At 33.8% G+C, this 17050-nt stretch overlaps 1 protein-coding gene across 3 annotated transcripts in view; it reads left to right on the forward strand.

Annotated features, from left to right (window-relative positions):
- SENP7 (SUMO specific peptidase 7) overlaps window positions 1-17050 on the forward strand; it is a gene marked incomplete at both ends in the record, with an annotated part of 159029 nt that overhangs the window by 135855 nt on the left and 6124 nt on the right. For all 3 annotated transcript variants that reach the window (XM_079704829.1, XM_079704830.1, XM_079704831.1), the window contains 6 exons: window positions 3272-3451; window positions 4645-4907; window positions 6615-6748; window positions 8139-8255; window positions 12227-12349; window positions 16374-16466. In XM_079704829.1, the coding sequence (XP_079560955.1) occupies window positions 3272-3451; window positions 4645-4907; window positions 6615-6748; window positions 8139-8255; window positions 12227-12349; window positions 16374-16466 (910 nt within the window). The remainder of the gene's footprint in view (window positions 1-3271; window positions 3452-4644; window positions 4908-6614; window positions 6749-8138; window positions 8256-12226; window positions 12350-16373; window positions 16467-17050) is intronic.

A 17050-nucleotide genomic window follows, 5' to 3' on the forward strand; every position in this document is an offset into this window, starting at 1 on the left:
GAGAAGTTTTTCTGAAGGTTCTCACTCTTTACTTTTAACTTAATCTGTTTGTCTTTGCTGCCAGTTTCACTGACAGTTTTCAGAATGGAGGAGTTACAGTGTTCATAGACTGGAAGAATTAATATTGTTAAAATGTCCATATTACCCAGAGCGGTCTACAGATTCACTGTAATCCCTGTCAAAGTTCTAATGGAGTCTTTCACAGGATCTAATGGAGTCTTTCACAGAAATAGAAAAAAAAAATCCTAAAATTTGTATGGAATAACAAAAGACCCCAAATATCCAAAGCAGTCCTGAGAAGAACACAACTGGAGGCACCACACGTCCTGATTTCAAATTGTATTACAAAGCTATAGTAATCAAAAGAGTATGATATAGGCATAAAACACACACAGAGATCAATGGAACAGAACTGAGAGCCGAGAAATGAACCCACATATATATGGTAAATTAATTTTCAACAAAGGAGCCAAGAGTATACAATAGGGAAAGGATAGTTTCTCAATAAATGGTGTTGAGAAAGCTGAACAGCCACATGCAAAGGAATGAAACTGGACCTCTACCTCTACTATATACAGAAATCAACTCAAAATGGTTTAAAGACTTAAATGTATGACCGGAAACCATAAAACTCCTAGAAGAAAACATAGGGGGTAAGCTCCTTGACTTTGGTCTTAGCAGTTATTTGCATCTGACAGCAAAAGCAAAGGCAACAAAAGCAAAAATAAACAAGTAGAACTACATCAAACTAAAAAGCTTCTGCACAACAAAGGAAACCTTTAACAAAATGAAAAGACAACCTACTAAATGGGAGAAAATTACTTGCAAATCATATCTGATAAGGGGTTAATACCCAAAATATACAAAGAACTCATATAATTCAACATCAAAAAAACAAACAACCCTGTTAAAAAATGGGCAGAGGACCTGAATAGACATTTTTCCAAAGGAGACATGCAGATGACCAATAGACACATGAAAAGATGCTCAACATCACTGATTGTCAGTGAAATGCCAATTGTTAGTGAGATACCACCTCACACTGGTCAGAATGGCTATCATCAAAAAGACAGTAGATAACAAGTGCCGGAAAGGATGTGGAGAAAAGGGAAACCTCTTCCACTGTTGGCACACATTAGGATTGTAAATTAATGCAGCCACTATGGAAAATAGTATGGAGATTGGTCAAAAAATTAAAAATAGAACTGCCATGCGATCCAGCAATTTCACTTCAGGGTATTTACCCAAAGAAAACAAAACAGTAATTTGAAAAAGTACATGCACCCCAGTGTTCATTGCAGCATTGTTCACAATAGCCAAGGTGTGAAAGCAACATAAATGTCTTCTAATAGATGAATGGATGAAGATGTGTTATATATATATACAATGGAATATTACTCAACCATTATAAAAATGAAATCTTGCCATTTGTGACAACATGGATGGATCTAGAGGGTATTATGCTAAGTGAAATAAGTCAGACAAAGACAAATACAGTATGATCTCACTTGTATGTAGGATCTAAAAACAAAAGGGAAGCAGACTCAAAGATGAAGAGAAAAAGCAGCTGGTTGCCATAGAGGAGGGTGGTGGGGAATTGGGCGAAATAAGTAAAAGGGATTAAGAGGTATAAGCCTCCATTTATAAAATAAATAAGCAACGGGAATGTAATGTACAACATAAGGAGTATGGTCAGTAATATTGTAATAACTTTGTATGGGGACAGATGGTTACTAGACTTACCATAGTAATCATTTTATAATGTGTGCAAATATCAAATCATTATGTAGTAATGTGAAACTAACATTATATGTCAACTATACTTCAATTTAAAAAAGGCATACAAATCAAAAAAAAAAAAAAAAAAAAGAAAAAGGAGCCAGTAAATAGGGAGTAAAAGAAGAGGGAAGGTAGGTTAGAATAGGACATGACAGGATAGGAAGAGAGGAAGTCAGGAGGCATGCATACAGACAGGCACAAAAGAGAAATAGAAATACAGAAAGGGAACAAGAAAAAGACCTGGAAGAATGGAATAAGGAAAGAAAAGAATAAAGGAAGGAAGGAGGAAATATGAAAGAAATAAAGAGAAAATGTTTAAAATGGATTAATTTATAAGAAAAAGTAAAAAAAAAATAGAATGGCTATCTTGGGAACATTAAGATGACGAGTTAATGAGTTTGAATGCTTATTGTAAAATGCTTTTCAAACTTTAATGTTTATGTGAATTACCTGGTTTTTTTTTGTTAAACTGCTGATTCTGATTCAGTATATCTAGTGTGGGGCCTGATTTCTGCATTTCCATTTGGCTCCCAGGTGATGATAGTGTCACTGGCTGAGGACTACATTTTAAGTAGCATGGAGCTAGGAAAACATGGGGGGAGGAGTAGTAAGAGATTTGTTTCAAATAGGTAACCATCTTGGGTTTATACTTAACCGATATTTGTATCCCTAGTTCAGCTGCTTGTTTTCTTAAGTTGGACCAGATGACCTCAGGACTTCTTTACACCAGTTTTCTATGTTTCTTTGAATTAAAAAATAAGGTCCTCAGAGGAGATTCTCTTAGCTCACTGAGAGGGAAAAAGAGTGATAATTCAGAGCAATTACCTAGAAATTTTGAGAAGTAAAACCTAGAAGAATTTTAGGAGAAATATCATCCTAGGAGTCCCCTGGTGGCCTAGTGTTAGGATTCTGGGCTTTGACTGCCATGCCGGGGTCCGGGGTTCAGTCCCTAGTCTGGGAGCTGAAATCCCGCAAGCCATGTGGCGCCACCAAAAAAATTTCATCCTAGACCATTCAGAAGCTCATATGACTCTGGGGAATCTTTGGGTAATGGCTGGTCTGTGTAATGGAATGCAGATGTTTGAGGAGAAGAAAAATAGGCGTTAAGTGGCTTATGATAGCATTTGCAGTCTTGGTTGAGAGTATTAACCAAGATAGAATTATATAGTTTTTTCAGTTATACTATGCTTATTTTTCTGCATTGATAAGATAGTCCGAGATCATATAGTGTAAGAGGCTAAATTCCTACATTTAATTATCACTTAAAAATTGTTTGGCCCTTTCTAATTTATGTGATCTTTTTTACTGTAATAATACTGTTTAGATATTTCAGCCAAGTTTACTGAAATGTACTGGAAATGATATTTTTGAAAAACCTTGCATATAATTCTTTTTAAAAAATACATTGTGTTAAAGAGGAGTCATACAGTGCATATGGAGTGTATTCCTAAATAGATTAATTTATTACCTTGTTATCTTTTATTTATTACAGTGTCCCTGCATGAGATTTCATTGCTAGTGGATACTACACATTTAAAGCGGTTTGGGTTATGGAAAAATAAAGATGATGATCATAGTAAAAGAAGTCATGCTATCCTCTTTCTTTGGGTCTCCTCAGATTATCTTCAAGAGATTCAGACCCAATTAGAAAACTCTATATTTAGCCAGCAATGTAAGTATAAAAAGATTTCTAAATTTCAGAATAATCTGAGAAGTCCTATAAATAAAGTAATTTTCCTCTAAAATAATTTAGTAGAATGTAATTATTTCATTGAATTGAAATAAGTTAATTGAATTCAAAATAATTTATCCCTTGATATTATGTAAGATATTTTATTCATTTAATTTCTCCTTATAATTTTACTCAACCAATTAAAATTACCTTCTAAAATAAAAGGACTACCTTATCTTTTAGTCACTTGACATCCTTGGCTACCTGTCTTAAGGGTTTCTTGCCCTTATTTCATAATGAACTGTGACAGAACTAATCAGTGGCAAAGTCAAATAAAATACAGAAGTCTTTATCTTCAACATTTTCTATAGTTTCTAAAAAAGATAAATCAGTTTATTTACTTATGTATCATTTTTCTGAGACTGGGTTGAACACTTTTCTGATGCTCCCATAACACTCATCTATCAATATATAAATATCTTGAGATATTTCCCAACTTTGTTAGTTTCCAACTCCTAAAGGAGTCTGGTTTAGAATTGGATAAATCAAATTGGTAAGTTTCTTTCTTATCTCTTTAAGCTCTCTGCCATTTCCCCTCCTACTCCCTTGCACATTAAAGATGTTAAGTAGTGAACTAAATTTTATGTCTTTAAAATTACTTATTTTGCTGTCCTCATTACTTCCAAATTAATTGGGAAGATTCATGATTAAATAGCAGAGAACTTGGAAAAATACACAAACTATTTATAATCATTATGGGAGGAGAGAATGTCATTTGAGGAGAGAAAATGATTTTGAAGGAAGTGTTTGAATGGAAATTTTTTTAATTGGTAGATTTGATATATGAAGAAGGCTAGAGAAAAATAATTGCTTAGTCATCATTCATTTACTTTTTCATACATTCATTAACAAACATTTAAGAACACCTAGTAAATGCCAGGTACTGGAGATGCAGCAGTCAATGCCATTGTGGAGTTCGTATTCTAATGTAGTAGGAGTTTAAAAATTGTGAGTTTTGGTTATAGGTTACTAATGGCCTGTTTGGGGATTTAATTTGCCTGGGTTATTAACTAACATACAAAATAGTTTGTTGAGTTGTATACCAACCTTACTGTTACTAATAATTATTTTAATTATAATCCCCTTGAAAAATAACACTACTGACAAAAACTGATTTCTTTTTTCTTTCATAGCAAAATCCACTGAATTCATTTTCCTTGAGCTACACAGTTCTATTTCACAGAGAGAAGAATTGAAATTGCAAGACATTATGACAGAAATAAGTACAGCCAATGGAGAATTAGAGCTTTCTTATCCATTGTCTTGGGTTCAGGCACTTCCTTTATTTCAGAACCTCTCTTCAAAAGAAAGCTCTTTTATTCATTATTACTGTGCTTCAACTTGTTCTTTCCCTGCTGCTACTGCTGAAGAAATGAAGATGAAATCAATATCTCAGGTTAGCATATGATTAATATAATTAGTGAGGGGGAGGGAGGCAGTTCGATAAAAATTCTTTTTTTGAAATGAGCATGATTTCAGAATGCTGTGTTTTGTCAAAAGGGCACAGGAACCAACCTAAAGGAACTCCCAGTGCCAAAGCTAGAACAGTTAGATCAACAAAATCAATAATGATAGCCTGTGATTATTATGAAAAAATAAGATATGATACCAATTAATCTATATTGATACAAATAAATAACTGAATGGATGAATGAAAACATAATAAAAGGTGGGTAAGGGACAATTCTTTCTTAGAAAAGTGTTGCAATTAATAAATGTAAAAGGAACAAGAGAAATATAAAACCACCTCTAGAAAAATCATAGTTATGATTGTTGCAGGTAAGGTCCACGGAGGGATGCTAAATTTAATGGATGAAAACTTAAGGTAAAACAGGTTATGTGCACAATATCAATCTCTCACCCCAAATATTAATTAATTACAAAAAAGAAGTAACTTTTTTTTCTCCACTGCAGTAACTTTACAGTGGAAAAACGTTGCAGACATCACCTCAACCCAAGTGATCGAAGTTAACGTTACCAGTAATAAGATATATTGACCTAATGTACCTGTCACATCATGCACGGAGAAGAGTACATCATTTCTGTGTTGTTCCTTCTCAATATTGTATAACCTCAGTCTAATTGTGAGAAAAATCAGACAAACCCAGTTACAAAGTAACTGGCCAACAGTCTTAAAAAATATCAAGGTCATGAAAGACAAGGAAAGATTGAGGCATTGTAGGATCCTGAAACAAAAGAAATTTGTTAGCAGAAAAACTAGTAAAATCAGAATAGAGTTTGTAGTTTAGTTTATAGTATCATACCAACATTAATTTCTTAGTTTTAATAATTGTACTGTGGTTTAAAAAGATGTTAATATTAGGGGGATCTGTTAGAGGCTTCTTTGTTTTTTGCAATTCTTTTATCAATGTAAGTCTAAAAGTATCTTGAAACAATTAATGGTAAATTTTAAAATGCTGTGTTTATTTTTATAGGAGGTTGCTAATATACATGTGGCTTGTGTATCTCTGCCAAATACCTCTAGAAAGAAAAGCGTTTATTAAGTTTGCTGTGACATGGGCTTGTGCACACACGCACACACACACACACTCATGTGGGTTTGGTCTGGGGCTAATCTGTTTTTTTAAAGGTCTGTAGAAAGCCACATTAGTGGAAGTCAAGATGTAAGACTTCACCACTGTCTTTTGCATAATGTTGTAAAATTTTTGCCTGGTAATTACATTGTATATACAAATTTGTATCATAGTTTTCCATTTAATAATAAAATATCAATTTATGTTCTTATAAACTCTTCTCAGTCTCTCGTTTAAATTTTTTCCTACTATTTATCACCTCTTTTGTTCATTTTGAACAAAATGAACACTGTTTTCAGATTCCTAAGTTAATTATAAAGCCAGGCCTGTAAGTAGCACTTCAGGTTAAACTTTGATCATTGTATAGTATCTTTTGATCCAAAGTATTATTTTGTATTTAGTTATATCTTTATAGAAATTCTAAGAGTATATATATAACTCATTGGTATGTATCAATATTTCTTTTAGTCACATTTTCTCTTACCAGTCTAACTTTTGACTTTGTCCTTTTGAGAGTTAATATGTGTTTATGCACGTATAAGACCTTTTTCTTTGCCATTTTCTGTTAGCCCTCAAATACAGATACAGCCAAGCCTACTTACACCTTACTGCAGAAGCAAAGTAGTGGTTGCTACTCACTTTCTATTACATCGAATCCAGATGAAGAATGGCGAGAAGTGAGGCACACTGGACCTGTTCAGAAGTATGTACTGTGTCATATCCCGTTTGTAATAGGTGGGCAAATTAGTAGTTTTCATTTACATTGCTGATTTTAAGTACTTTTCCTTTTTAAATGTTTTGAGTTTTACTTTCTTGCTGACAGTTAATAATAGAAATAATTATTAAAAAGTTAAATTATTAAGAAAACTATCATTTAGTTTTATGTTAATAAGACAGAAATGGTAGCCAAGATGTCAAATGTGATAAGATTAAAGCATTTATTGAAAATATTTGAATAGAAGTGTATGGTTTTTAAGATTATATATTCCGTATCTGAATATATAATAGGAAAAGTGAAATTGCTTATTAATGTGTGCCTCAATTTAGGGTACTTTATCAGAACTTCCCTTTCAGAAGTTACTTCTTTGTTCATATTTCGTCTTTTATGTGTCTTCTCATGGTGGTAAGGCAGCATAAGGGAGTTTGTGCACTTGAGAGTGATTTCTGTTCCTCTACAAGATACCTTTTCTCTGTTAAAAAAAAGAAAAAAAAAGGAAAGCACAGGATAGGGAAATAGCCAGTAAAATAGTAACTTTCGTTTTAGCACTTAAAATTTTCCTGTGTTATTTGATTTAGGTGCCATGGTTACCAAGATTAAATCAACTGCAGATGATTCTTATCTTCTCGAATCTTTCTAGTTCAACAAGTACATATTATACCTTTATTATTGACTATATTTGTGCAATGAGTACCACCCTGTCTGTTCCAAGATTATAGTCAGAACTCACACTGCTCTTATCTCTGAGCTTTAAGAGAGGATGCCAAAGGAATAATGCCAATTAGTTGTCATTTTGTTTTCCATTTCTTTCTGTTTGTGCTCTATTTATATCCTTTATGTTCTCTTTAACTTATGCATCATAAGCACTTTTTTATGAGAAAGTTGCCTCCTAAGCTCCCATGGTAATTCTTCATTGTCCACCTGCTGGTGTAGACTAGCCACCAGTAGGAGAGCATTGTTTTTGACTGTTGACTCTTTTAGTCTTGGGGATTCAAACTTAGCATTGGAAACTGGAGTGTAGGAGAATCTTCTATGGTTTATTACTTCAGTTTGTTGAAAGTTAAAAATTGTACAGAAGAGAGACATCCTCAACTGTATTGTAATTGACTGTGAGATAACCTATTGATTAGACAAATACTGAGACTAGCCCACATGGGAAGGATTGGAAATGAAAAGATACTCAATGAGAGTACTATTAGTAGCTTGTGAAAACAAAGGAAGGAAAATATAATTGCTTGTATCATGTCAAATATTTTTTACCCTACACATTTTAGTTATTGAATACTACTGCCCTGTTATTGTCCTATATAACAAATCCCTTTGACACTAGAGTTTTCAATATTAGTATATTTTAATTTTATTTTTACTTTTTAAGGTTGATTGTATATCCTCCACCACCTACTAAAGGGGGCTTAGGAGTAACTAATGAAGATCTGGAGTGCTTAGAAGAAGGAGAGTTTCTTAATGATGTAATCATTGATTTCTACCTTAAGTAAGTACAATGATAAATGATCTTGTCATTTGTTTTACAGGTTTTGATGTGAATATTAAATATCCTTATCTCTGAAGTATTTTAACTCTAGCTAAAAATAACCTGCCAAAATTTCAGATTTGAAAATTTTTGTCTACCAAAGTTTTCTGGTGTTGACTAATTCAGTTTCATTCCTTTACTTCCCATAGATACTATATACTTCAGAAGAGTTACTGTTGTTTTGTTTTGTTTGTTTCTGTTTTTGCTTGCTATTGATTGATACTTCTTTTTAGATTTTATTTATTTATTTTTGGCTGTGTTGGGTCTTCGTTATTGTGCGTGGGCTTTCTCTAGTTGCGGTGAGCGGAGGCTACTCTTCGTTACAGTGTGCGGGCTTCTCATTGCGGTGGCTTCTCTTGTTGCAGAACATGGGGTCTAGGTGCATTGGCTTCAGTAGTTGTGGCATGCAGGCTCAGGAGTTGTGGCTCACAGGCTCTAGAACACAGGCTCAGTAGTTGTGGTGCATGGTCTTAGTTGCTCCATGGCATGTGGGATCTTCCCGGACCAGGGCTCGAACCCATGTCCCTTGCATTGGCAGGCAGATTCTTAACCACTGCGCCACCAGGGAAGTCCCTGATTAATACTTCTTGGACTATAGTATTATTATAGTGAAGGAAGTACTTATATAATTCAGACCACTTTGGGAACCAGAAAGAAACAACTCTGTAGTTCTCTATTGTGTCTTTAAGTGCTGTAAAAGTTAACTGTCATTTAAAAAATCCATATTACTATTCCATTAAAAATAGTTTTCGGGCTTCCCTGGTGGCGCAGTGGTTGAGAGCCCGCCTGCCGATGCAGGGGACACAGGTTCGTGCCCCAGTCCAGGAAGATCCCACATGCCGCGGAGCGTCTGGGCCCGTGAGTCATGGCCGCTGAGCCTGCGCGTCCGGAGCCTGTGCTCCGCAACGGGAGAGGCCACAACAGTGAGAGGCCCACGTACTGCAAAAAAAAAAAAAAAAAAAAAAAAAAATAGTTTTCAACTTTTTATATAGCCAAGCTGAAGGAATGTGTAAGAAAGAAACTTTCATGCAGCGGTAATTTGTCTCTAGCCCTTGTTTTGTACTCTATCCCTATACCTACATTTCTAACATTTCAAGATGTCTCCTAATTATTTCACTGACCCTTCCCAAACCAATTTATTATTATCATATTATTCAGCCCTATCGTTTTACTAATAGTGCTATCCTTATTCTACTAAGGATAGGCTCAAAAATCTCACGTTATTATCTACTCTTCATCTTGGACATTGTAGATTTAATCTCTAGAAATTCTGTTTGGGTCTTTTTTATATCTTTCATGTCTCTAACTTTTTGAACATATGGAATATAATTATTATATAACAACTGTTTTAATGTCTTTTTCTACTTATTCTAGCGTCCTTGTCAGTTCTGGGTTGGTTTCAATTGACTGATTTTTCTCTTCATAATGAGTGGTATTTTTTTTTTTCTTCTTTGCATGTCTGGTGATTTTTTTACTGGTGCTGGTATATTCCTATAAATATTCTTGAATTGTGTTTTGAGACAGATTATTTGGAAACAGTTTGATGCTTTTAAAGATCTTGCTTTTTAAGATTTGTTAAGCAAGACCAACAAATTAATCCCCACTATTGAGGAAAGACCCTTCTGAATACTGTACTCTGTGCTTCATGAATAATGAGGTTTTCCAGCCTGGCTGGTAGCAGCAGGCAGTATTCCCACAACCTGCGTGAATGCTGGGTACCATTCCCTCTACTTTTTTCAGATAGTTCTTTCCCCAGTCTTAGGTATTTTCCTTACGTACATGCAGTGATCAATATTCTGCTAAATTCTTGAGGAGGACTCTCTGCAGATGTCTGGAGTTCTCTGTCTATAGTGCTTTTTCTTTTGCAGTATTCTGATCTGCAAACTCTCGCTGCCTTAGTCTCTCCTGACTCTCAGCATCTCCTCAACTCAAGGAATCTGCCATATTCCACCTGGGTTATTCCTTTCTGTGCTGCAGCCTGGAAACTTATCAAGGCAGTAAGCTGAGGCAGTTACAGAGCTCACCATTTCTCAAGGGTCACTGTTCTTTGTTGCCTGATGTCCAGTGTTTTAAAAACTATTGTTTCATGTGTTTTGTCTGATTTTTTGCTTGTTTCAAATAGTAGTGTAAATCTGATCCCTATTATTCCATCTTGGCTGGGAGTAAAGTTTTCATTATTATTGACTCTTCACCCTCCCTTCCTTCTCTACATACTCAGTTGCCTGAGTAGTAGATTCGGTCTCTCAAATTTATTTATTCTCTTTCTTCTGTCATCATGATCTTTTTAGTACTACTTATCTTACATAAATTGTTATTCTTTTAAAACAGTCTCCTATATCCTTTGTCTCTGTTTTCCTATCTGTTAAGTATATTATTACCACCATTATTATTCTTTACTCCACGAATGCAATTCTCACTAGAAACTTTTATTAATTTCTCACTACCTGTCAAAATGAGTTCAAACACAGTCAGGCATTTGAGTGTCTTGATAATATGACACTAATTTGTCTTTTCTGCCATCTACTTATAACCCTGCACCTATTACATAGTCCAGCAAAACTGAATTATAAACAGTTTACTAAACAAAGCCCATCCTTATTCACTCTTTTGCCTTAATTCTGTGTTACTCTTGCTTCGTGGAATATTCTTTTTATCTTAACCTGTTGAAATTTTATTCCTCTATCAAGGTTTCTCACAAGGGTTACCTTCTTGAAAACTTTTCCTGATTTTAAACAGATATTATTAACTCTCATAATACCTTATTTGTATCTCTTTTATGGTTCATATAATATTTTGCCCTATTTTAAAGTTATTGGGTAGCATTATGATTATTTTCCTTCTAAAGGTTGAGCATCTTATATCTTACTTATTTTTGTATTCCTAAATAGTGTCAAATTTATATTTTGTGAGATGAATTGGATCATCTTTGATGTTAATTTTGATATGTTTTATTGGAATTAACTAATAAAATTTTATTTCAAATTCAGTTCTAAGAGTATTTTTCTATACTTCCTTTTCACTGAACTGCCTGTATCTCTGACTCTTTGACTTCTTTTCAGAGGGGATTCTACTTTATTTTTTAAACTACTTTCTATTTATTTTTAATATTGATGAATAACTTTCAAATAGAAAAGTACACAAATTTTAAGTGTATAGCTCATGAATGTTCACATATGTGTGTACCCCTGTTATCGCCATTCAGATTAAGGTAAAGAACACTTGCAGCACACCAAAAGCATTCTTTGTGTCGCCTTCCACATAGTATACCCTCCACATAACCACATTAAAAAAAAATTCGGGTTGTGTTTGTCTTTTATGTTTTTTTTTAAAAGCAATTCCAAGATCATTTTGAACCTTTATAAACTATTAACCTTTATAAACTATTAATAGTAGAGTTCTCTAATTATGAGAGATTTAATCACTAAGTGATTGAATTATAAACTTGTGTTGAAGAATTGTTTTAGTAAAGAAATGGACTAAGGATTTAGAGATTAGTCATGTCTCAGAGTTATTAAAATTTCTCTAGATTTATTTAGGAACGTCGTGGTTTCCATTTTGTATTTGATTGCATGATGATTTGATTAATATTTCCTTGTACCATCACTCTTCTGGATTGTAAGCTCTACGGGGGCAGGAACTTTTTTTGCCCCCTCTCATTTTATGTCGCTAGTATAAATATGGTACTTGGCACATATTAGGAATTTGAGAAATATTTGTTAAGTAAATGAATATGTGGAAAATTTCTGCTTTAATTGATCTTGATAGAAGGTGAGGTAACTAAAGAACAAAAAAAAGCTGAAATCAGAGCAAACTGCAAGATTGCTTTGACTCTAATAGAACATAAAAATGAAGATTTTCTGAACACAGATAATTGGAGGAAGACCGGATAAAATCTAAAAATAATTTACTTTTGTGGTGTTGTTACTTTGCAGGTATCTTATATTGGAGAAGGTGTCAGATGAACTTGTTGAACGAAGTCACATTTTTAGTAGCTTTTTCTACAAATGCTTGACAAGAAAGGAAAATAATTTAACAGAAGATAATCCAAATCTTTCGTAAGTCAGTCTTTCAGTGTACTTAAGTTTAAAGAGGAAAACATACTATTTTGATGGACTTAGCGAAATAACTTCTTACAGTATTTCCTAGAGTGAACAGTATTACCACTTTTGCAGGTGCTGGGCCTGTTTGCTCTGAGAGGCATTTCTTACCCTTCCACTGTTCTGTTCCCTATCACAGGGAGGCTGACTCTTACAGGTTGCATTTCCAATTGCATGTTCTGTGGGGGATATTGGAGGTTGGGAGGCAAGGAAAGAAGAAGTCAGGATGTTTCTTCCTTACCCTCTTTGCCTTGGGCAGTTATTCTGGTAGTGGTTCTAGTTCCTCTGTGGGTCCTTCTTTCACTGGACAGACCTGATAGAGCTCCAGCTTCCATTTGGAGGTACTACTTCTTCACTTTGCCCTTCAGCATAAGGGTGTAGCATTATCCTACTATGCTAAGCTCTGGTTGCCTCACTGATTGCCTTTTGTGGCATGGCGCTTTTTCTATCATCACTGTAGCCAATTATTTGCATTACATTTTATCTGTCTTAAATATATAGGGAGGTTTATGTTTTCCTGGTTGGACCCTCACTAACATACTACTATTTAATTAAACTGATGTAACATTATAAAAATACCATGTTCCCACAATTCAGCTGAATTTCTGTCCAGGTATTTTTTTGATTAATTCTAAAACCTATAGAGCAGTGGATGGGGCTAGGCAAAAAGGAGGAAGGAGTAATTTTTGTATCTTAGCAGTAACTTGGATAGTTGTGAGCCTGGAGCCACTTCATCCCTCTCCCTGCCCCTAACAATTCATGTGATAATCTATATGGTAGGCCCATGATAAAATTAAGAGTTTTTATTTTTTTAAAAGTTAATGTAAGCATTTGTCTACCACTTTACAAGGTACATTTTTGTACATTATTTCTTCCCATAACAGTGCTTTTAGGTATGTAAGGCATTTTTCAAATGAGGAAGCAGGCCAATAAAGATTGGCAGAACTCTGGTAAGTGACAGAACTGGTTGGTACTTAAATCTTTATCTTTTAACCTCTAATCCAGAGATGTTTTTGTTGTACTGGACTGCCTTTGAAAAAATGGCTGTGAGAGCTGTTTCATCCCTTTAAAATAATAGGAATAATAAGCAAGTAAGAAGGTGATTAAATGGGTAAACTGTCTGAATTTGTTGTATTGTTGGAGAAGGAGGATAGGAATAGAGAGAGTATTAACATTTATTGAGTACCTGCTTGGAGCCATGGCAGTGAACATAAAGTTATTTTGTTTGATTCTACAGTAGTCTTATGACATAATGCCATTATTGTTATGAATTGAAGCTTAAAGAAGTTAGATAAGTTATCCGAAGTTAGATATAGCTTTCCAGTTTCAAAGTTCAAGCTTTGTCTGTTATTTTTAGTATTGCAACTATATAATTTATGGCCTAAATTGGGACACTTGAGAATAAAAGGAGGCTCTATTAATAGCTACACTGGGCAACCCATGTATACTGGGGCTGCCCTAGACAAACTGGGATGTGTAGTCATCTATATTTTGAGTGTCTTTGTGGATTTGGAGTTTGTGTTGGTAGACAAGGCCTGCCAGGGTCAACTAAGGAGAAAATCACAGTCTGAAAATATTCCTGATAATCAGGGTTAATGGAGAGGGATATATGGAAGGGGAAGATTTATTAAATAAATTTGATATTTAACATTTCTGATGCCCTCCTCTTCTATTTTATGAGTATAGAAACAGATGGTTGGCACCATGCACTTAATCCCACATTTTGTTTTAAGATTACTAGTCAGTGTGGAGATTATGCATTTGGCATACCCACGTAGAAACTGAGGAAATGAAAAGGTAGATTCTGCTGTATTAAAAAAAATTTTTTTAATTAAAAAATTAGAAAAAATTTAGATGTTGTATGAATGATCATATATAAACATAATACAAAACTGAGTTAGATGAGTGGCATCTTCCAGTGTGAGATAGATCTTATATGTATCTTATGCATAATATATATTTATATACACACATACACATATACATATGAACACATACATACATATACACACACACAAGTACTCATACTAATGCTTAGCCTGATATGTATACAATTAGTATTCACACAAAGAATCCCTGCATCGGTTAAAAAAAAAAAAAGAACCCAGAAGCAAAGTGACAAGGGATACAAAGCATAATTTATGGCCAATAAATCCTACAGGAAACTCAAACTACTAGTGTTAGGAAATAGCAGACTAAATGATTCACAAAGTCATTACTGAGATCCTGCAAGATCTGCTTCTGTCCATGTCCCTAAATTCATCTCACAGCATTCTCTCCCCTCATTTACCACACTTCAGCTCAGCCTACCTCCTTTCAGTTTTCAAATATGCTTAAGCTCTTTCGTTTTTTGACAGAAATTTCTTCTTCTGGCACTTTTTAATTTATTTTACAACATGATCTCTAATCATTTTTTTGTTTGTTTGTTCATTTTCTGTTTCTTATTCTAAAATACAAGCTCCATGAGGTCAGGGACTTCATCTGTCTTATTTTCTACTCTATGCCTGGTGCATTTTGCTCATCAGTTCTTAGAACATACTAGGAACTCAAAATAAAAGATAATAATGTATGTTATTGAATGGGGAGAGAACTGTTAGACATTAGTTGAGGATTTTCCATACAGTTAGGAACAGAGAATAAGCGATTATATTGCGGCCCCTGTATTCTCTCCTGTCATCCTTACCCCATCCAATATCTAATGTATTCCCAATCAACTAAGGTTAGCAGAATCAGGAAATCTATCAAACAGCAACATAACAAGACAAAAGAAAACCAGGTGTCTATCCTTAAGATCTTTCAGATGGAAAACAAATTAAGAGACTCTGCACTAGGTAAAAATAATAATTTATAATCATTGTAATGGTTGGGTCATTTTGAAATAAGAAAATTTGGTAAACATATGACTCATTATTTTATGAAGTTTATCTTTTGCATAGTGACTAATTCCTACCACATCTTTTAGCCCCATCTTGCTCCCAATGTCTACTCCTGTGAGTTTGGTTAGATATTCACTTGGACAAGGATAGGGCAAAGACGTCTGTTTCTTGTGTTACTTGGTATGTAAATGTATAAGAACTTAATGGTTTGTTTAATTTTCTGACTAAAAAGAGGTCCTTCGTGGGACTGAGCCAGAAGTCACATATCACCATCTCCTTTATGCCACTGTGAAATGCTATCCCTTTCCTAGAATCCTTTTTGACATCCAAATTTGGTTTGATATCTTCCTTCTTTAACTTCCCTAATGAGGTAAAGAAAAGGAATTTTTATTCATGTGTCCCAACCCCTTTCTTCATGTTTTTCCTAGATGCCATCACCATAATTCCTTTGTATCCTTTATGACACTTATATTTTAATTATTTGTTGTAGTTTTTTTCTGCCTTCATTATTTTGTAAATCCTTTTAGGGTAGTGTGAGTGATTTTCATTATTTGTTCTTAGGAACCTAATAAATATTTGTCAAAGAAATAAAGGATGGATAGTGGGTATGCTTAACTCATTGTCCTATAATATTCTTATAAATGAAATAAAGGGAGATGAGTCTCATCTTTAAAAATCTAAGACTATATACCTCATCCCTCCTCTTCCATTAAGTTTTAACACCTCCCTTATCACAGATATAACATTTAGACAATTCTGTTAAGGTTTAATGATAATATTTTATATCAGCCCAGGTGGAACTAAATAGAATAAATAGGTATAGCTATTTATATTCAGTTGCTGAGACACTTTTGGAATCTGTAAAGCATTTTATTGTTTATCTAAACAATAAACTTTATTGTTTATAAATAGTGATCATATTTAAAAACAGCCAGGAGTTAATAACATGAGATAATTTCCTAGTCTGTTAAATATTATGTACCTTGAAGAAGATGGTTAAATAAACTAAAGCTAGCATTTTTCAGTGTATAAAAAAGACCCCTGAAATCCTTATCTTAAATTTTTAATTTTTTATCTATCAAATATGTCTATCTTTTTGTTCCCAGAATGGCTCAGAGAAGACATAAGAGAGTAAGAACATGGACTCGTCACATAAACATCTTTAATAAAGATTACATCTTTGTGCCTGTAAATGAGTCGTGAGTATTTCAGATTATTAAAAAAAAAATCAGAGAGTGCAGAAAAATACTTTGTGCATTTTTAGATTAATAATCAGTAAAAAGTATGGGTAGATAAATCCAGGTATTATTTTTAATTTTTTTCTAAAGAAGTAGCTAAAATAATGAGTTTATCTTGGATTTTGGTTTGACAGTACTTATATTGTAAATAGTGGGAAGAAAAAATGACAAATGCCCACAAGACTATAATGGCTTAGACATTCAGTTTATTTTGAGGTGGGACTCAAGAAAAGATTTTCTAAACAAAAAAATCAAAAGCTTTTAGGATAAATTTTCAAATATTTAAGAGAACAAGCTCTTTAAGCACTAACAGAAAAAAGGTGATGCTATAAGTCTCTTTGTTTGTTTATTAAAGCAGATTCTCAACAGGAAACACTAATATAAAAGTAAATAAGTTTGACTTACTCAGATTTTACCCTAAGAAGTCTTAGTGCTTTTTAAATTAGTTTTGGAATGCGTGTTCAGATACTACAGTGGACTTCTTCAAAATTGATGTTTGTTTTACCCACCTTCTCAGCTATAGTTCTAGAACGTATTCTTCTACA

The sequence above is a fragment of the Hyperoodon ampullatus genome (assembly GCF_949752795.1).
Source record: "Hyperoodon ampullatus genome assembly, chromosome: 5".
NCBI classification, from domain to species: Eukaryota; Metazoa; Chordata; class Mammalia; order Artiodactyla; family Ziphiidae; genus Hyperoodon; species Hyperoodon ampullatus.